General features: G+C 44.3%; 1 protein-coding gene across 5 annotated transcripts in view; it reads left to right on the top strand.

The window, feature by feature from the left end:
- The window catches only part of CDC48B (cell division cycle 48B), a 79773-nt gene that overhangs the window by 54070 nt on the left and 3116 nt on the right, over positions 1-22587 (top strand). For 3 of the 5 annotated variants that reach the window (XM_086821941.1, XM_086821942.1, XM_086821945.1), the window contains exons 5-10: positions 7487-7591; positions 7682-7781; positions 8190-8477; positions 8735-8904; positions 8991-9119; positions 19286-19385. In XM_086821941.1, the coding sequence (XP_086678067.1) occupies positions 7487-7591; positions 7682-7781; positions 8190-8477; positions 8735-8904; positions 8991-9119; positions 19286-19385 (892 nt within the window). Of the gene's footprint in view, positions 1-7486; positions 7592-7681; positions 7782-8189; positions 8481-8734; positions 8905-8990; positions 9120-19285; positions 19386-22587 lie in introns of all 5 variants that reach the window. The other 2 variants (XM_086821943.1, XM_086821940.1) reach the window with 1 other exon arrangement.

A 22587-nucleotide genomic window follows, 5' to 3' on the forward strand; every position in this document is an offset into this window, starting at 1 on the left:
TAGTGGAATGTCTGGTATCAAAATCACCAGCCCAATATGAATCACTGTAAGCGTATAACTGCATGTCACCCCCCTCAGGATAAAGCAATCCAAGAGACAAGGTACCCTGCAAATAACGGAATACACGCTTCATAGCTTGCCAATGTGACAACCGCGGGCTGTGCATAAATCTGCTCAACTGAGAGACTGCATACTGAATATCTGGCCTTGTATTACACAAGTAAATAAGGCACCCAACAGCCTGAGCATATGTAGTGGTATCAAAGGAAACACTGTCATCTTGTAGTGACAGTTTCATCCCAGGCTCCATAGGAGTACTAATAGGCTTGCAATCCTGAAATTTAAACTTCTCCAGAAGTTTAGCAACATAACGTGATTGCAAAAACCCAATGCCTCTGTTATCTTGCACAAACTGTATGCCCAAATAGTAATGTACAAGCCCCAAGTCAGACATGTCAAATGTCTGTTGCAGTATCTCCTTAAAAGCTGCAATTTTGTCATCATTTGATCCCATGAGCAAGAGATCATCCACATAAAGACTGATGACCAGCAGATTTGTCTCTTCTTTCTTTACATACAGAGTGGCTTCTGATGGACTGTTCACAAATCCCTGAGTGAGTAAAAAAGCATCTATTTTTGCATACCAAGCTCGTGGAGCTTGTTTCAAACCATACAAGGCCTTTTTCAGCCTGCAAACTTTCCCCTCATGACCATGTTCTGCAAATCCCATGGGCTGAAATACATAAACTTCCTCCTCGAGGTCCCCATGTAGGAATGCAGTCTTTATGTCCAACTGGTGAACAACCCAACCACAATGTGCAGCCAATGCAATGACACACCTAAGTGTCGACATACGGGATGTAGGAGCAAATGTCTTCTCATAATCAATGCCCTTCTTCTGTGCATAGCCCTTTGCAACTAGACGGGCTTTGTACCTGTCAATGGATCCATCTGCATGTCTTTTCAACTTATAGACCCATTTAGTACCAATTGCTTTCTTGCCTTTGGGCAGATCAACCAAATCCCATGTTTGATTCCTTTTAATAGAATCAAGCTCATCCTGCATGGCTTTGTTCCAATGCACATTATCTCGTGCATCCACAAATGAATCAGGCTCTTCATCATCCTGTAAACTGGTTGCCATAACCAGATTCAAATCCATGATGTGTGCATGCTCATTGGTCCTTGTTTCCCTACGAGTACGACCAGCAAGAGGACCCTCTAAATGGCTGTCCTGTAATGTCCTCAAATACCATCTAGGTATGTGTCTGACCTGTGGTGCCTGCTGCCCCATATGTGGTTCAGCTTCTGGCTCATTTTGCTGCTGAATTTCTGCACCACCTACATCATTTGCTGGCTGTCCTGTACGCTCATTAGTTGGATCACCAACTGTGGAATGAAATTCCATAGGTAGTAGACCTTCAAACACATCATTTTCAGCCTGATTTGCCTCATAACCAGCCATAGATATTTCTGATTTTTCATCAAAAATCACATCCCGACTAGTGAATATCTTCCTGGATAGTGGGTCATATAACCTGTAGCCCTTGCTCTCACGGCTATACCCAACAAAAATGCATTTTGTGGCTTTATCATCCAGCTTCCTCCTCAACTCTTTGGGTATGTGTGCATATGCAAGACACCCAAAGATACGAAAATGCGATACAGAAGGCTTGCGGCCATGCCAAGCCTCAAAAGGAGTAATAGAAACCAATGCCTTTGTGGGACATCGATTCAAAATATGACAAGCACGCATGATTGCTTCCACCCAAAAGATATGTGGTAGCCTTTTTGCCTTTAGCATACATCTGGCCATCTCCATGAGTGACCGATTCTTCCTTTCTGCAACCCCATTCTGCTGTGGAGTGTAAGGAGTAGTATACTGATGTTTTATACCTCTACTCCCAAGAAAGGAATTCAGCATATGTGACATATATTCCCCCCCTCGGTCAGAACGGAGAGTCTTGACCTTGCATCCTGACTCTGTCTCAGCAAGTGCTACAAAGGCCAAAAATGCATCATATACCTGTGATTTGTGTGTCAAAGGATAGACCCAGCATATACGAGAGAAGTCATCAATAAATGTTGCAAAATAGAAGCAACCACCTAATGACTTCGTTTGCATGGGACCACAAAGATCACTGTGTATAAGTTGCAACTTTGCAGTTGCTCTTAGAGCTTGATCACGTGGGAAGGAAAACCTGTGCATTTTTCCCAAAATACATCCTTCACAAATGTGATCTGGAGGCTTCTCCATGAGAGGTAGATCTGTAAACATGTTATGTCGCTGCATAAGCATAAGACTACCAAAATTTACATGCCCCATGTGAGCATGCCATAACTCCGCATCAATCATAGCTGGAGTAAGAGTGAATGCATGATAAGCAGACTGATCCACTGGGTGAAATGCATCTAACTGATAAAGTCCATGACATAATGTACCAGTAAGCATCAAGGTCAAGGCATTAGCTTTGTCTCTGACCATGCATTTATCATCATCAAAGTGGACTTGCATACCACAATGTGCTAAAGAAGAAATGGACAACAAATTCTTCTTTATCCCTGGTACATATAAGGCATCTGTAAGGCGGAGAATGGAGCCATCAATGGCTGTGAGCTGAATCTCCCCAATGCCACGAACTGGATATGAAGCATTGTTGGCACACTGAACAGTTTTGCCAACAGGGGCAGGGCCAACATGACTAAACAAATCCCTGCGAGATGTGATATGCTTTGAGGCACCACTATCAAAATACCAAGTACATGCATGCTCTGTCAAACTGAGTGCCTGTGAAGACCAAGAGGCATCATAGCTGCATGTATAAAAACAGTAATCCCTGTCCTCAACAAAAGAAGCAGTCTCTGGAGGAGCTTTAGAAGCATCATTAACAGACATCCCAGCTTCCTTTGCCTTTTCTTTGGCAATCCTCTTCCTACATTCCGTGATGTAGTGACCTGGCTTCTTACAGTAATGACATTTGCCCTTCTTCTTGGGCTGTCCATCACCTTTCTTGGTATCCTGTGAAGAACCACCATCACCTGAATTTTGATTTGAACTCTTTGGCTGAGTTTTTCCTTTCCCCTTTTGACTTGTAGTAAATGCTTGTTCAGCATTTGTGTTCATATTCATATCCTCATTTGCTCCTCTTGTAGTAAGAGAGCAACAAGTTCCTGATACTTGAGGGGTTCAACAGCATTCCTCATGCTGAGGTTCAAAGAGGTATGAAAAGCCAAGTAAGATCTTGGCAAAGAGTGCAAGATGGTGGACACAAGCTGTGTCTCAGGAATAATCTCATCCACATTGATGAGTTGCTCTCTCAAATCCTGCAGCTTGTTTAAGTGGCTAGACATATCATCTCCTTCATTCATTTTCTGATTTTCCAGCTCTCTTTTCAAAAATGAGATCCTAGCCTCATTACGAGCAGCATACATCTGCTCCAAAGTCACCCATGCATTCTGTGAAGAGCCAGCTGAACGAATATGAGGTATAATGGACCTCTGTACTGACAATGCAATGAGTGACAAAGCTTGTGCATCCCTGGCATCCCATGTCTTTTGAGCATTTGTTCTTTGAACAGGCAATGGCTGTCTTGGAGCTTGTACCTGTTGTCCTCGTCCACGAGCACCCCCTTGGGGAGGAGTCTCTGGAGCCAATGGACCTGGACGTGGTTCATCACCACTAACAAAATCCCAAAGACCTTTTGCCACAAGCACATTTTTTAGCATAAAACTCCACAAGGAGTAGTTCGTGCCATCCAATTTGTCTTCCTTAGACAAATATGTGAATACATCACTTTGCTGTTGATTTGCCATTATGCTTACGCACAATGTTGTACCTGTTTATCAAAAAACCCAATAGCAGAAACCCTGAAAATAACTGTACTCCACTGAATACAGTTCACCCAAATATGCCTGCACTCTCAATCCTCTGAATGTGCAGCTCAATGCACCAATGACTGAGTAGAGCAGCAAATGGCGTACACAATGCCAAAATGCCCCAAAAATGCCCAAATTTACTGCACCCAAACTGTGCAAAAAACCTGTATAGTTCTTTGCTAGAAAATCTGCCTGTTGTGCCTGTAGAATTTCATAGAGAGAATAAAAATGCCCAATATTCAAAACTTGCAATGCTTACCACAGTGTGATGTTAGCAGGTACAAGTTCACTTCAATGCGAATGATTTTTGTACTTTGCAGGTACAGTTTATTGTACTGAGCAGACTGCAGGTACAGTTGAAGTACAGTGGATGTACTCTCACGAAGCACTGTATTGAACAATGCGAACAGGTACTCTGCAGGTCTGGAAGTCGTATTGGGCATAGCAAGTACAGTCGAAGCAGGTACAGTGTTGAAACTTCAGTCGAATGTACAGAAAGTACAGTCGATTGGTATAGCAGAAGGTACGCAGCACTGAATGCTGCACGGCTCTCTGCGCAGGTGACAGTTGGTGCTTACAGGCACGGACGTACGTAGCAGGTACAGCGGCGCTGACAGGCGCAGTCTTTCGAAGCTGATACACGTGCGCTGACAGGAACAGAAGCGGAGGGCGGCGCTGACTGTACGGAACAGGTACGGGTGCTGACAGCGACGAACTGGTACGGAAGCTGCTGCAGGCGAGCAGCTGTACGAATACTGCAGGCGGCGCTCAGGTGTACGGGCAGTGATGTACGGGTGCTGTACGGGCAGCAGCAACAAAAACTTGGTTGTGTACGGGCAGGGCAAGGCAAGCCTTCAAGGCTCTGATACCAAATGAAGGCAATGAAGTGTTAGAGTTAGGGTTTACAGAAGCTTCAAGCAGGCGTGGAAACAAAGAGAGAGAGAGAACACGACTTTTGTATATGCTTAATAATTGAAGTGAAGTACAATAGCCACATAATAGTGACCCTAAAGATAAGTGTTCACATGTCCGGCCATAAAATGTGCCGGGTGGACCAAAACACCTATAAACTGAATATAAGTGAAACTAGGCTAAACTGGGGGAAAAAACCTCCACTAACTGAAGTAAAAAGTGCCCCAGTAATCTACTGATGATCACTAGCACTCCTCTGGGTGCATACACAGCGTAAAACCCAACAGCGAAGACCAATACAACAAATGAATACAATATCAAACAAAGGTGTCGATGTCGAGATCGGGCTGAGATCGATGTTGAGGCACAAGATAACTGATGCCGAGCTCACCCACGAGGATGATACACAAGAGACTTAACACCGAGCTAGTACCGAAATCCAATGTTTGATATTCCCAAATATCCACAAAAGCTCTTTGTTCTCAATCCAATCCGGACGAAAACAATTTTAGAAGTGTTCACAACTAGATAGTGTCTCCACAAGGTAACTCCCCTCCTTCTTGAGGGTTTAGAGGAGTTGGCGATGCTCAAATGGAATACTTTGAGGGGAAGGATGTTGCAGATAGAGGCAACATAAGGCTACTGTGCTTTGGGCAGAAGCAACAGCGGTGCTTTTAGGGAAGAGAGCAGCGCACAAGGTTGAGGCGGTGACTGCAGATTGTGCACAAAGTAAAGAGCCGGCAATGCAGGCTCTTCAGGGCGGCAGGTCGGCGGTTATGTTGACGCTTTTGGCGGCGCTATGCTGCTAACTGATGCTGGTAGCGACGGGAGGCAGTAGCAGAACCGGCTACATGTGGCACAAGGGCGGCGCAGCCAGAGGGTGGAGGTGGCGCAGACAAATAAGAGCGTTGGCGGCGCAAACAAACAAGAGCGCTGGCGGTGCATTGGGCAAATGAAGCCGACGACACAGGCTTTTGCTGCCGCTGCTGGTGGTGCACAGAGCTGATGAAGGCGGCAGCAGCGGCAAAGTACACCGACTAGAGGCACAGAGTGGTGGAGTGCCGGCTGACAAAGGCGGTGAAGTGGTGGAGCACCGGCTAAGGAGAGGCTACAAGGGTGGTTGCCGGTAGAGATGAGAAAGTTAGGTAATGAGTCTCTTTTCCGAGTTCTCCAAGAGTTCTTCTATGACCCACCTAGAGGGTGCATGCTTCTTTAAATACTCGAGGGGATGCCTGCTTGTTTTTAAACCACGGTTTGCTTTGGCCTTTTTCCACTTGGCTTTTGTTTTATTTTCTTGCTTTTGCTTTGATAATAGTCAAAGTTCTTGATTTATGCTTTTACAACTTCAAGGGCATGCTTTTTGGCCCTGGAGAAAAGCTGCATTTAGCTTTTTGATCCAGTTCGATGCCCTCTTTCCAACGGTGCCCTCAGCTTTTTGGTCAACAAAGTTTTACTTTTGCTTTTTCTTGCTTTTTGACCCAGTTGAGTGCTTTTTCCAATTCCAACTTTAGGAACCCTGTTTCCATGTGTCCATCATCCTGTCCATGTGTCCGGGCATGAGTTCTATCATGTGAAAAGAGCATGGAGGACCAAATAGTTACACAAGTACTGCACAGTACACCACCACTGGGGCCATGAATGGGCTGACCCTCCCATCAATACTGAAGTATATTATTGCAGTATTTAAATATGTACAAAGTTCCAAGGGCTTGCTAGCCAAATAGTGCAGCGCAATGCAAGAATGAAGATAGGTTACCTAAAAAGAAGTGTCGGAGTAGTTTGTTGATGCCGGACTCGTCGAATGAATCTAAATAGCCTGTCCGACCAGTCTCATACACCTGGAGGAAAGTGAACAAGAAACGGTCCTTCCGAGGCCATGCACAAACATACGCTCTCGTTTTAGAGCCTGGCTCACACCCTCGCAGAGACCGTGGGTTTTTAGTATGTACTTGCCGATACAATAATCATCAATTAGCAAGATTATTGAGTTGTGCAACATATTCTCTCTAGAGCTTTTATCTCTCTCTCTCTCTTATCACTTGCACACATAGTAGCCATGATGGACATCTTTCATCCTGCTTAGCTTTCTCCTTTGTAACCCTAATCCTAGGGTGTGGGGCTTTGCCATCTATTGTATCGCTTCAATAATACAATATCCTTCTCTATCTGTTATTATGCAAATTGAGTATTTAAGTTTTGTGCTGTGAATCCTTGCGAGTGTTCTCTTGTATAACCACACGTTGTATAGTCTTGCATTTGGATGGTTAGATGCCAAGATGTTTGTGAATCCTTGTGAGTGTTCTCTTGTATAACCACACGTTGTATAGTCTTGCATTTGGATGGTTAGATGCCAAGATGTTTGTGTGGTTGGCGGTGCCACCTCTCCGCCCCACCTGAGTGCGGTGCCTCCCAGCAGATGCAAATGCTCTTCTAGCTTGACTACAGCCTTGTCAACTGTTGAGCACACTTCTTCTTGTTAGTTTATGTTAAATCTAGCTCTAGGAAAGCATATCGGATTGTGGATACTAATAATGATGCCCCCTTCAGATTCTAGTAGTTAGATTGTTCTTTAACAGGGTTTGACATGTGGGATTTTCATACCATGTTGAAATGTTTTTTATTTGGTGAGTTCAGGTTTTGTTGTTACATAATGGCCTAAGTTAAAAGCTTGATTGCATGTGTGTTATGTATCATTCAGACGGCAGCATGAGGCAAGGTTAGTGGCACAACTGCTGACATTGATGGACGACAAGAAATTGTATTCGAGTGAGTCACGTGTGGTTGTAGTAGCCGCTACAAACAGGTCCATATAGAATCTATCTGAGTCAATTCTGAAGGGGCTAACAAAATCGTTAGTAGTTATTTGCTGAAGTAGTAGTGAACAATTGTGTAGGATCAACTCCATTGACCCGGCACTTCGGAGACCTGGGCGTTTTGACAGAGAGATTGAGATTACAGCTCCTAACGCTGAAGAACGCTATGAAATTTTACAGGTGAAGTGTTGCAATAGTGATACTCATTCTACACACACATTCACACATGTATGTACGCGCAAACATCACACATACCGACACACGTCTTTGAAATGACTCTTACATAGGGAATATGCACGGGGATTAATCTGTATCCAGCCTGGATTCCTTATTGAGGCACACCTTAAAGTCCTTAACCTCTCAAGTTGAGTGGAGGGAAGTGAGTGTCAGAGTCTTAAGAATGATGTTTTTGGCTTACCAATTGAACATGTCATTTCTCTTTCTTTACTTGATGCCTATTTTATTGATTGATTTTTTAGCTTTGCATCCATTCCAATATCTTATGTTCCAGCGTTTCCCATTTTTGCCTATTTTATTGATGGAATTTTTAGCTTTGCATCCTTGTGAATCTGTCATCTTGTGTTCCAGCTCCATGCAAGTCGTCTCCCATTGGATACAAACCTGAAGTTGAAATCTGTAGCCAACATGTGCAATGGTTATGTTGGAGCTGATTTAGCCGCTTTATGCCGTGAAGCCGCCATGGCCGCTCTCAGGAGAACTATGCAGGCTTCAGATAAAGGTGATGTGCAAGAAATCATCATAATGCAGGATTGGGAGCAGGCGCACATGAAGGTGGGACCTAGCATAGTCAGAGGTGCAATTGCAGAGGTGCCTAGAGTCTTGTGGGATGACATAGGAGGACTCAGTGAAGTGAAGGTGGTATGCGGCTTTCAAAACTATTGCATTATTGATCTGGCTTCATTAGTTAGGGGCTTTACAAGCTAGCTCCCCACCCGTAAAAGGGAGAAGAGAGGGGGATCTTGGCCAGCCAATGTACATGGGTGGGTGGTTCCCTTGTACAAGACCCCGCCTGTCTGATGGGCGAGGCCCGGGGGATGATGTGTAAAGTCCCTTAGTGGCTTTGTTACAAGTTGACTTTGTGACCTGGTTTTTGGCCTCTTTTTTTTCATCAGAAAAAGCTTCGACAAGCGGTGGAGTGGCCCATTCAGCATGCAGATGCCTTTGCAAGGCTTGGCCTCAAGCCTGCTCGGGGGATTCTGCTTTATGGCCCTCCGGGCTGCTCTAAAACAACTTTGGTAAAGGCTGCTGCCCATGCTGCGAAAGCAAATCTCTTTTCTTTAAGGTATATGCATTTTTTTCTCTTTTTTAAAAGCTTTTTCAGGTGGACTGTTTGATTTTAGATCTGTGATTTGGTTCCGATGTTTGCAGTGGAGCAGAACTGTACTCCATGTTTGTCGGGGAAGGCGAAGCTTTATTGCGAGAAACCTTCCGTCGTGCACGCTTTGCTGCTCCTAGCATAGTCTTTTTTGATGAAGCTGATGCAATTGCTGCAAAGCGGTAATCTATTCAAAATGGAATTGTTTAGCATATCTGTAGTTTTAATTTTGGCAAAAATCATGTACACAAAAGGGGCTAAATAAACATAATGTGTGTAGGAGAAGAGAAGGGGGGGTGGGGTGGTTAGGATTGCCATACTAGTTCTTTGTTTTCTATTATGAAAACAATCTATTATGTGTACTCGCCTAGGCATTACATGCAAGCTTGAAACATGGGAAAACCTAGATCAACAATTCAACCCATCAAAACGACATTTCAAGATTATTTTGAAGCATAGTTGGAAAAACTTGGCCTCTGCTTGGTGTTGGGAAGGCCCCAATCTTGTTCTCTTGTTTTTACTCAAGAGGAGAAAGAGTTGAGATGTTTGAGTTGAATCATATTGAAGCAGTTCGGGATAGATTGAGGAGGAGAATTCACGTCTGATGAGTTCTTAGGTTTCTGCAAGGAAAGAGGCATAAAGCGGCAACTTACTACCGCTCACAATATTGCATAGTACAAGAATCGTGCTATTGTCGAGATGGCAAGGAGTATGCTTAATGGTAGAGATCTTCCTAAATCCTTTTAGAATGAGACAGTTAACACGGCTGTATACATTCTTAACAAGAGTACAATAAAGGCCGTAAAAAGGATGACGTCATTACATGCGTACTCAAGTAAGAAACGTTCAGCTGCACACTTGAGAGTTTTGTTTTGTATATGTTCAAGATGCTCAAAGAACCAATTTGGATGCCAAAAGCTAGAAATGCATTTTCTTGGGTTATAGGATGGAGTCAAATGGATATCAGCTCTATGCCCCCGAGGCACTTGCCAACCAACCCGAGTTTCCAACATTGTTAGGAAGGATGGGTTGGCAAGCTGGGATATTGGTTAGAAAGTTGCATCACATTAGGCTTGGCCTTGGCAAATAATGTCCTATCTAGATATCAATGAAAAGATCATGATTGTTGCTGTTAAGTCCAGGAATGCCATGTGCATTGAATTGTGCCTTGTTCCTAGTATTATAGCCTTGTGCATTCATCAACTTGATCTCTCTTATGCCTTTGTGCCTGGAAACACACCTTGTATATTGCATAATGACATGGTGTCAGGATATGTTCTCGTTTCAATTTTTGTGTTTTCCAATTGTTTTAGGTTACTGTTTTTATTGCTTCCGAATGTTTTGACAACCATGATTTAAAGCTTTTGCAATAGCCAAAATGTTGTTTTTTGGGACTCAGTTTGGAAGCTGATTTGGATAAATTTTTGCACCAGTTCAGTTTTGAGCACCTTGAGCTGGTTGCCATGCCATGAGCAGTTTTAGCAAGGTTTGGAGCTGTTCCTAGTAAGTTAGAGGAAAATTAGGTATCTTGGGATTGGGCCTATTTTTCGTTTGGTTTTTATATGTTGCATACTTAGAGAAGACTATACCCATTAAAAGAAATACAACCATTTTATAGATGAAACATGCCAAACTCATGCACCATTTTCTCTATAAAGAATGGTCTTATTCAAGACGACCTCCCTCTTCTTACAGAGCTAGATAGAAAGCTGCCTGGAAGGTTGAAATGCAGAATCATGTGAAGGCAGAATTGATCCCTTAAAGCCTCCTGGAAGGCTGAAAGCACATGTAGGGAATGTGAGGCTGACATGCAGGCCCATGTGAAGGCAGAATTGGATGGCTTTAAAAGCCTTGTGGCAGGCTGAAAACAAATGTATGGAATGTACTGAACTCCACAAGGAGCTGGATGACATGAAGGCCTCCATAGGGAAAGGGCTGGAAGAGGATGAAATATGCATGCAGGCAACCCTAGCTCATGATGTGAAGCAACTGAAAACTGCACTGGAAGAGAACAACACATGGTCTCTTTATAAATGCTGCCATATCAATTTCTTGGACAACCCCATCCATTTTGGAGGCAAGAACTCAATAAATTCAGCTACTACATTTGACATATTTACATCCTTAAAAAAGAGCTACATACACTCCCATCAAGGATAAGCCATGATTGAGATGGAAAAAGAAGGGTTACCAAGATCAATTCCTACCATTTATGATATATGGGTTTATTTAGATGCGGTATTACCTAAAGATTTATGTCACATGACTAAGGATCTATGTGGGCCAGCTCCAGGTGTCGTCGCTTAGGCTCCACATTGAAGCAGAGAGAAGTGCCATTCACTCCACGCCACCACTAAATAAACACGCCCTTGCTTTCTTTTTTTTTTACATGTCGCACAACTGCCCTGCCTTCTGCCCTAGTTTGCGCAACCCCCAACTCTACCACTGGCGTTTAACACCCCTGTGCATGAGTCAGGCCGCCCATCCACTGTTGTACACCCAGCTATGAACATAAGTGAACTACTGTTCCGGCTGCCCCTAGCAGTGCATTGTTCAGCATGTTGCGCTTTCCATCTGTATGACGCCTGGCCCACATGAGGAAGTCCCCCCGATATGTGCCTGTACACCTGGCAAAAAGCACACAACAAAAAGCATACAGCCGCCTCTTCTTCTCTCACTTCAAGTGCCTACACATAGGATGTTCTGCTCTCCTTACACCATCCCACATAGACTCATGCCTTGCCCTGGTATATAGCTACCTTCTCTTCCCCTTTTAGGCGACTGAAGAACTTTCTGCAGAGATCCTAAATCAGCCCCAAATTCTGCATAAACCACAAGACAGAGATGGCCATTTGGCATCTCCAGAAGTTGTTCACAGTCTAACCTTAAGAGGACAAGACAGCCTAGTTTCCAGGGAAAAAAGCACTCTATTCAATAGGCATAAGGTAGGGTTTACCTTTTCATGAATACGTATCTGGTGATAGCCAGCACGTAAATCTATCTTCCTGAAATATTTCGCTCCTGCTAACCGGTCAATCGGGTCATCTGATCTAGGGAGAGGATAACGGTTCTTAATTGTCAACTTGTTTAATCTCTTGTAATCTATACACATTCTCCAGGTGTTGTCCTTCTTTCTCCTAAGCAACACAGGTGCACCCCAAGGTGATTAACTTGGACGGATCTGGCCCATCCTCAAATAATCGTCGAGTTGTTTAGCCAACTCATCTTCCTCAGCTTGGCTCATCCTGTAAGGTGGAATACTAACAGAATGAAGAGCACCAAGGATCAGGTCAATACGATGATCTATTGTCCTTTCAGGTGGTAACCCCGATGGCAGTTCCTTAGGAAATACATCTTGAAATGAATCAAGTATCTTCTGTAATTCTTTGCTTTCAAATACACTTAATTCATTGACATCCATAGAAGGTATGAGAAATGAAGAAAGTGGAATCAATACACAATGGAAAGCGGTATACAAAGAAGAATCCATTATATTTCCAAAATCAACTGTATTTACAAGAGGTCCCTGAGAGGGATGTATACAATCACCTAAGATACTATACTGGGTGTTCCTATGTTGAAAAGAAAAAATATGACTAGACCAATCTATCTGGACTTGAAGAGTCTTCAACCACTCAATCCCTAATCATCTACATGTTCTAGGTGCATAATATAGCATTCTAGAGTATCTTTGTAGTCCTGAATCTGGATTGGTAGCATCTCCACCTTTCGATCCCATACTTGCCGACCCGCAGGTAGGCGTACCTCATAGGTATGATTGCTGGGTGTCGTATCAAGACCCAATTTTTTCACAAGTTTGTAGTTAACAAAGTTGTGTGAGCTACCAGGGTCTAGAAGAATGTGGATTCTATGGACATTCACTTCTCATAAACTCGGAGATGATCATGGAAGCCAAAAACTTTAGAGTTGAACAAACAATCAGAACATGTACTAGGGCGAGAAAGTACAGTAACTGACGTACCTATCAAAGACAACTGGTTAGCTGCCTTTGGCTTGGGTCCTGTGTTGGTCTTTGCACCCTTTTGCTTCGGGCACTTGTTATGCATATGACCTTTTTCTTCGCAGATGAAACAACGTCCCTCCTTCTTGAGCTTCAAAGCTTTAAGGAGACATTTCTTCTTCGCTGGTGTCGAACTTGAATTCTTCGAAGGTGGGTCTGAAGACTTTCCTTTAGTCGTGTTAGCCATTGGTGCGAAGAACTTTCTTTTGTGCTTGTTCCCCTACTGCAAGTCCCTAAATTTCTAGAGATAGACCTCATAAGTGAGGTTCTGCGAGGTCATTGTCAAAGCAGTAAACCGAGCAACAACATCATAGTCATCCTCTTTCTTGAGGAATTCTTTCTTGAAGACGTCTTCGAGTTGTGCCCAAGTCGTTGGCTTAGGATTGAGTTCCTTCCACCAAAGCAAAGCTTTGCCTGAGAGAAAACCTGCTGCTAACTGGATCTTTTTCCCATGGTCATATGGATGGAACTGAAAATGGACTTGCCACTTATGTAGCCAAGTGTTCACTATCTCCTTGGTACGCTGCTTTTGCTCGCCCCCGATTTGTTCCGGAGTAATGTTGGGGCCTAAAGCAGATGCCAAGGTATCCATATCCGAAAGACTAGATAGGGTAGTGGTCAAAAGAGAGATGGAGTTCTGCAAAGCCTGCATCTGCACGGCGATTTGTGCTTGACGTTCCGAAGAAGAAGCTTCGAGAGCAACTTTAAACTCTTGGAAATCTGATTTTGACACATAATCGTGGAAAAGTTCGGCATCGATATCTTCCGTAGCCAGCAGGCCTTCACGTTCTATAAGGGGCTCCAACTCGGATTCTTGGGTCGACATCTTGAAGAGGGCAAGGGGAGAGAAAATTCGATCTTGCACAAGAAAAGTGCTAGAGAACTTGAGAGTTTGAAAACTTGAGAGATATGTGGCAAGAAGCCTGCTTAAGGGGAATACATAGGCTTCCCCAAAAGCAATCTTGAGCTTTTGCTTTTGTGTTTATATATATATATATATATTCTGTTTTCTTTTAAAAAAACACCTTTAAGCATTAAGTGGGTCTTTAACCCCTTTACTAAGGTTTAATCCAAAGAAAACTAAAGCAAAGTGTATGTTTTTTTTTTTAAACGAAAGCTAAAATCGGACGCTGGTATGCTTTCGCGTTTTTTCCTTCGCCCACCTGATTTTAGCGCCTTTGCCAGCCTGCTATACAGTACCTGCCCAGGCTGCGCATACAAGCATTACACTACACGGCTCGCGACCTTCTCTCTCTCTCTCTCTCTCTCTCTCTCTCTCTCTCTCTCTCTCTTACAAAAGCCGACATGCTTTTTGTTTTCTCTCTCTTCAAACTGTTCAAACAGTTGCACAAACACAACCCGTCTTTATTCTAAACAAACAACCCTCTCTAGACCACCATCTCCATCATCACAGGTTTCTTGGATGAAAAAGCAACATACTAATCTGAAAAAACAACAGTATGCATAGAAAAAACAGCAAGCTCCTTGAACTCGTACCTTTTCTTCGACCTCATCTTCTCTACCTACCAACTTGCTCGTTCACGAGGCATGCTCTGATACCACTGTCAAACCCCATAGGATCTCCTCGTAGAACGCTCCTGGTACAAGACTCGAAACCTGCAAACAAAACAAACAAACAAGAAGGGGGTACAGGCCTGACTCACCTCCCAACCTCGACAGCCGTGGGCAAACCCACAAGACTTGGCTGTTCCCACCGAGCCACGAGCTGACCTAACTAGATGGACATACCGACCAATCTCTACCTCGTGACGTCCCATACCGCTATGAAGCTACCCTCGCGGGCCTTGAGACCACCGGCCTCGGCTGCATAAAGCAGGTGCACATCTGCACTAGATCCAGGCTTCTGACCATAGAGCTCTCACAAATCACGCGAGACTCTATATATGACTAATGACTAACCTTGGCCACCCTTTTATAGGCTCTTGGCCGGTCATCGGGCATCCACACTTGGGCGCCCGCCCGTCCATACTTGGGTGCCCGCCCGTTAGTCTATCTCTAACTCAACTCGCCAATCAGCCTACCTAGCTCCAAGCTTCCCCAAACCTCAAAGCTAGTCTTGTGTGCGTGTAGCACACGGTAGATACACACTGTGCACATGACACCTCCCACCCTTGCTTTCGGTGGTGTGACTCAGGCACAGATTGATATTTGGCAGGCAAATGATCGTCGCGTTTTCTTCTTTCTGATGTTGAAGAACTGTCAAGATTCTGTTCTCTCTCATGTGTGTACAGCAGATGCTACACATGAAGTTTGGAAGGCTTTTGCAGATCTCTACGAGATTAATCTCCGGGTTGGATTTTGGCGTTGAAAAGCAGCATATGAACTTATCAGTTTTCGTCTTTTCATCTTTATCTGCTTTCATCTCGAAGATGAAAGATCTTTGGGACGAGCTTGCTGTTTGTGGCAAGGACATCTCTACAGAGGACATGGCTATTTGGCTTCTCTCCAAGCTTACAGAGAGGTTTGATGCATATTTTCAGTCTCTTGTTTCTTCTCCTCGTCTTGTTCTAGTTACTTGGGAGGAAGTTCTCCCCTCCATTATGCAGATTGAGTCTCGCTTTGAGGAGCGGACTGGCGCCTTTGGTGGCCCTGATGGAGCTTTGGCTGCGCGAGATAAAGGGAAGAATCAACAAAAGAAAGAGAAAGGGGGTTCTGACAAGAACTCCAAGGATACCGACAAGGATAAAGACAACAACAAATCTTCTAAAAACAAAGACATTGAGTGTCATTATTGTGGCAAGAAGGGTCATAAATTGCCCCAATGTCACAAGAAGAAGCGGGATGAAGCACCAAAGAACTCTTCCTCTACAGCAGTGTCTCAGACCAAGAAGGATGATGGCATTCTTCTATTAGCAAGTACTCTTATTGGAGGAGCTTGGCTGTCCTCCTGCCGGATCTACTCTTCTTTGGTGTGACAATCAAAGTTGCATCGCCATCGCCAAGAACCCTATGTTTCATGCTCATATGAAACACATTGAGATATAGTATCACTATGTTCGTGAACGGGTTCTTGCTAGAGATTTGCGTTTGGAGTATTGTCCTTCAGCGGAGAATGTTATAGATTTGTTCACCAAGCCGGTTTCTCAAGCTTCATTGGCTCCTCATCTTCGGCTTCTCAGAGTTTGTTCAGCATCTGGTGCTGAGAGGGGGTGTTAGCACATTCATCCCCAGTTTCTGCCCATTTCTGGTGTCCTTCCTTTTGCGTGGCCCTTGATTGTGGGCTCCTATTTTACATATTTTTCTGGGATTTTTCCCAGCCTGTATGGTTTTTTCCCAGTCGGCCAGCTTCATTGTCTTCAGTTGGCTAGCACTTCCCACCTATAAATAGGTGGGCTGGCCTCTCAGTCTTGTATCTTGCCTTGTATATCTTTTGCTCCCTCACTTATGAGACTACTTGTGTCTCTTGCTTGGGACTGTATTGCTTCAGTATATTCAGCATAGTTGCTCCGTATCTCTCTCTCTCTCTCTTGCACTCTCTATTCAGCACACTCTAGTGCTCTATTGCTTCCGCTCTATGCACTCTTTCAGTAGGTAGGGTGGTGGTGGCGAACCGGGCACTTCTTGCCACCATGTGGTACATCACTTCGTGCTGGGCCTTCTCTCGGGCATGTATTGGCCTGGTACAACGATTGATCCGGAATTTCTTATGGGTTGCAAGTGATGGGAGACCAGCCAGGGCCAAGGTGGCATGGAGAGTGATTATCCAACCTCGTCGCAGAGGGGGGCTAGGCCTCATTGATCCGGCTATTTAGTGCCGCGCCCTGCTGGGCAAGTTGATTGTTAAAGGCCTCCTTCCCAGTAGTAGTGAGCCCTAGAAGGATTTCCTGTTGGCCCGGATTTCAGCCCACACTCCGAGTCTTGGGGGCCCTTGGCCGGAGAGTACCAGATGGATCTTCAGAGAGATGCGAGCCCGTGGTTTTAGCGTGGCTTTTGAGGACAACTTTTCAGCCAGCTTACTTTGTGCTTGGGTGCAGCTTAGGCCCGCCCTCAGATAGATAGCTCCAATTGCATCAGAGGAGCGGCTTCAACAACCTTTGGTCTGGAACCCCTTGATCCGTTTACCTAGTGGCCATATGCTAGGGGTCCAACCACACGTTTCTTGGGGTGCTTTGAGCACGGGACCAACCAGGTCTCTTGGAGATTGGATCACCCACAGGCAATTACCCCCGGAGGTGCAGGAGAGAGGCCTGACAGGGATCTAGGGTAGAGATAGGCTCAGCATTGACATCGACTTAGCTATCCCTCAAGAGTGGCTGACTCCCCTAGACTGGACTCCCCCAGTGTGGGTAGGCATGTTTACCAGACACGATATCCTAGTGGCGGTCCACGGAGCAGATGAGGACACTTTCTCTATTGGATCCCATGGCAGACTAGAGAGATCTAAGCTTCCCTTGGAGGATTTTAGTGGTTGCACCTTGCAGAGAGTGAGGGTGATTGGTTTTTGGGCACGGGAATGGCATATTGATCCAGCACACCGACCAAGGTGGCCAGGGAGAGATTATGGCGGCTATGGATATGGGAGTGCCGACCTCTCGCGTGCCTTCAGTGGGATCCAGAAGAGTGGACTTGACATGATCGAGCAGAACTGGAGAAGACTTTGGATGCTCCCTTCTTTGCATATACTGCGCAGCTAGGCCGCATGATCTAGATGCCGGAGATAGATGGCACACTAGTAGTAGCAACACATCAGGGCCTCTCACATCGTTTCCTTTCAAATTTCTGGAAGAGATTGTGGGATAGCTTTCGGCCAAGAAAGATCACCCACATAGGAGTTTAGCGGTTGGTACTTGGCTGGTAGTTAGTGGTCTTGCCCGCAGTGCGGTGACCCCCAGGAGACTCAAAGACATTGCCTTTGGGATTCCTCGAAGGCTCAACAGATTTGGCAGAGAATTCTCCGCATCTTTTCTATGGACACGGCATCAACCCGGATCATCACATGGGGCACTGTCGCTTGGGCCACAAAAGCTGGATTGGTTGGGGCTTATGAAGGGGATGGGGGAGGGCTAGGCGTTCAGATCTCTCACCATCGTATTGCAAACAGTACCAGTTCACAGACCCACCTACATGCGACTAGCAGCCAGGCTCATGCTAGAGATGGGAGATCTGCAGTAGCATAGCATCCTGGCACATTTGGTGTGCTAGAAGCAACAAGGTCATTGAGGGTACCCACACTCCGTCAGCGGAGACCATCAAGAGCATAAGGCTTGATATCATTCACACCCTCTGCGGTCAGTGGGGGAAGTTACAGGGAGGTTCAGACCGCATGCAGCAGCGGCGGGAAGCTTTCTTGCGACTTTGGAGGCCCGGCCCATTCCTCACAAATAGAGGAGGTGACCCCATTTGGTATTACAGACCACTGGTATTACAGACCACTGTGTGGTTGTTCCCCCCCCCCTCCTCTGCCCTTGTATGAGATAGCATTCTCCTCACAGAGCGGTTAGCCGGAAGAGAAGCATCTCTTCCCCTCATGATCATTTGATTCCCGCCCTAAAATGAGGCGAGTTTGTATGTAGCCCTTTGTGGCTGTTTTTTCCTTAACTAATTGAAGGATCTTTTCCCCGGAAAAAGAAAAAAGAAAAAAAGAGGAATGTACAATGGTGGAAGTGATGAGCACAAAACTTCAGTAACAAAAGTCACATTCTCTAGTCATATTTTGCGTTAGAAGTCTTTGTGCGTGGAAAGATCTTGAAGGAATAACATTTAAAATTTACAGCGCAAAGAATGTTTTTTTAACCTGTTTCCATGCATATTCAACTATCAGAATATAGATGCTAATTGGAAGGGCTAGAAGGCTTCGTGATTTTCCTGCTTCAAGTTGGTTCTTCTGTGCTGATACAGCACACCCATTGTGGCACATATGGAGATATTGGAAGTTCATGCATTCAATGCCAGGTGTCCAGTATCCCGTAGGAGCGGAGAGAGTGAGTTTTGGCGTGTGCATTTAACTTACCAAAAGCATGCAATGAGTGTTTGTGGTGCTTCATTTGTCTTTCAACCTCAAGAATGTAAAGCATTGGGCTGATGGCTAGTGGTTTAAGATGGCAATATTTGTTTCTTACAGTGTTCTTTATTGGAAATGTTGAAAAAAAGGGGAGGCGTTCCTTGAAATATTTCTTCCTCTCCTCTGCCACTATGCAAGGTTATGCATTGCTTCATGTAAGGTTGCACGGTCTTGTATAATTAAGTACATGTTATTGACGGGAGGGGTAGGGCCCAGCTAAGGTAGGGAAGACTGATTATGTGTTAGTGGTTTTGATTTCTGGAAGGGAATGCATCATGCACTAACAAAGTGCCAGAGTTGCACAGGGAAGGAGGTGAACAGAATTCCACAAGCAAAGGGACTAGCGTTGGAGAGAAGCTACTGTCCACGTTGTTGACTGAAATCGATGGCTTGGAGCTAGCACAGGTTATTTTTCTTTCAATGCTATTCTTGCAGTTTCTTGTCACCTTGTTTTGTAGAACTGCCTCACCAAACACTTGCAACCGACTTGTCACACCCTGTCTCCAGAAATAGAGCCCTTGCTGGTACTGAGGTGCAGTTTTCATGTGTCATTGGAATCGTAGCTTTTCATTGACAATTGGAATGACCTAGCATTAGCTTGAATTGATAATCATAGTTTTGTCTATGATAAAGGTTATTGTGATGACAGGACAATGAATGCACCTTTCCCAACATCTATTGTGTAGCATTGATTTAAGAGTGATTCATGCCTTGTTAATGCTGTATTATTTCTGGTTGTCTTTGTTAAGCTATATTATTTCTGGCCTGTGTAAGTAGTGCTTGCTAGAATAAATATCTGAATATTCTAAAAAATTATCCTCTGTTCTCTTCCTCTCTTGGCACATTTCTAACCGTACCTTTTTTCAATGTCCAACAGAACAAAATCTGAGGCTGTTTTGACTTCCTTCTGTGATGAGTCATAGAGTATGAAGACCACCATTCTTGCATGAGATACAAAGACATAGCCATATAGTTATGAGAGGACAAAGGGGACAAGGAAACTACTGAAATATGGCATCCAGCATTTAATATGCACATGCTTTATGTGAGATCCCTCCAGGATTCAACCTAATACACAAGCACAAACAAGGTTAGAGAAACCAAATAAGAGGGGTGCAGGCAACCACCCAACCGTAGGTTCATGTCTGCAAACCTCCCCCGAGCTAGGGGCTAATGTTCCACTCCCACAAGCCAGTTAGCCCTAGCATCCCATCACTTGAGCTTGCCCTAAGGGACTCTCGGCAAGACTGCCTATGATCCGCCACGTCCATGGCGGAGGAGTAAGCCTCTTGGTCCAAGTCTAGACCACAATGTATCAATAATAACCCAAGACTCACTTATAGAGTGCTTCTTGCTGCTATGTCCAGTCATAGACTCATAAATAGCCACTAACATTGGATTTATTAATATTGAACTTTAGCCACCTATCCAAGCTTGCTTTCCCTAATCCTAGGGCTCCCCTATTAGTCCCTAACCGCTAGGGTTAGTACTAGGTACATAACATTCGTCAGACATTTCCACTCGTGGAAATAATTGAAGAAGAAACCAGCTACCTACGTCAACTATCTCCGAAATCAGGTTTATACTTGTTTATCCAATCCACATACCCATGTATCAAGGAACCCGCTCAACTGAAGCTAGTGTTCCTCTAACAACCACCGTTGGAACAAGACAAAAAACATAACATTTCCAAGTCCTTGAAGAACATAAACCTTCCTTCAATCCTCCAACTTCTCATGGAATTAGAAACCTGAAATTGCCAAAACAAATATCTGCTAGCTATGTAACATAATACCCATCCGTTCCAGGATCCTCCAACCTGAAATCGCCAAAACAAATATCTACTAGCTGTGTAACATAATATCCATCTTTTCCATGATATGGTAAATCCTCGTACCTAAGGGATATCACACCTCCCTCTTAAAGACTCCCAAAACTATTAGACACCACAACTCTGGCTCCTTCAAGCTATCAAAGTCTGAGGGAATTTGGGGGTTTAACCCAACCCCTACCAAACATATTCTAGCTACTGCCAGAACCATATGCTTAATAGTACCATAGGCAATGGCGACCATAGGGATGTACCTCTCCTAACGCAATGGTCGCGTGGAGCCGTATGCACAAAGCATAACCTCCAAAACCTGATCCCACCCTCTCCATCTGCCCATTAGACTAAGGATGATGAGAAAAGCCCAAGTCTGTCGAATCTCCAGATAACCTGTTGTAGGAGCGTTGTGACATAAGAAATTTCTCCCCTAATCTCAGCAGAGTCCGACACACAAACTCTATCACCACGAAACAAGAACCAGTTCCAAATAAAAGTATTGACTACCTTCCATTCTAACATGTGGAATGATCCCTGAGTCGTGGTCTAAATTAATGGAGCTCCTTGCTTGAACCTATTGCCAATACTGAATGAAATGCCCATCAGCCCGACATAGCCCTCTTAGGGAATCATATCAGTCAGCACAAAACTGGGTAAAAGATTCGCCCACCCAATCCTAGCAACCCCATCCAAGTTACCCTTGTGATTTCCTTGTCAAGTCTTGCGTAACTTCGTCTACCTTAGGGTAACTACCCTCCATAAGGATGGGACATAGCAAGGTTAGAAAATATAGACACACCTAGAAACTCTACATGCTGCAGATCCTAATGTCCCATACCACTAGGATACACGCCATATAAAATTTTCTTGACACTTGTAAAGTCGGGTCAGGGAGATCAATCCTTTCCCAACTAAGCCTTGGTGCACTACACCTCCACTCCATGTCACGGTCCACCCTACAAGTAAACCATTGGAATAATAGTGAAATATAATTCACACATGTCCACACATTCGACAAATCTTGTCCAAATGGATCTCCCACAAGAAAATATACCATGCAATCTTCTATCCCAATCCTTAAATATTCCGACTATTGTTAGGCAATCTCTTCCTCCCCTAGTTGGTTTATCCTCAAAGGATGAGACCTTGGGAGCAAATAATCTTGTGATCAACCAACCGTCTAGTTAGAAAACCACAACCTAACTCAACAAAGAAAACATATGCGAAACCGCGTATAGATGCTTCCTAAACTAGTGTTCCCCAAACATCCAACTTAACCATCATAAACCACAATTAGCATCAAATGAAAGGGTAGGAACACATTTAAACACTTCATAACAAATATACATTATATTAAGTCCTATTGAGTTACAAAAAATGAGTGGGACCATAAAATCTATCTCCAAAATACAAGAGTATCTTCCATTACAAAAGACAAACATGACCCTATCAATTTACATGGATGTATAACTTTGAATACATATCGGTCACTGAGACACAAGCTTGTCCCAAGTCGTGCCACCAGGTTTACATCATACATGTGATTACTCGGTAGCGTCTTCACTCCTAGCTTCTGCACAAGTGTGGCATTAATGAAGTCGTGAGTGCAAGCAGGGTCAAAAAGGATGTGCACAGTCTTCCCTAACACTAACTTATACATACATATCAAGTCGTTAGGGCTGAAGACTTGCATGCCCAAAACACATTCCATGCAAGCACTCTAATATAACTAATAATATCCACAGAAGAACTTGAGGGTTACCTATGACTTGGGTCAAATGA

Source organism: Cibotium barometz, chromosome 28 (assembly GCF_041138505.1).
Source record: "Cibotium barometz isolate CiBa-2024 chromosome 28, ASM4113850v1, whole genome shotgun sequence".
NCBI lineage: Eukaryota > Viridiplantae > Streptophyta > Polypodiopsida > Cyatheales > Cibotiaceae > Cibotium > Cibotium barometz.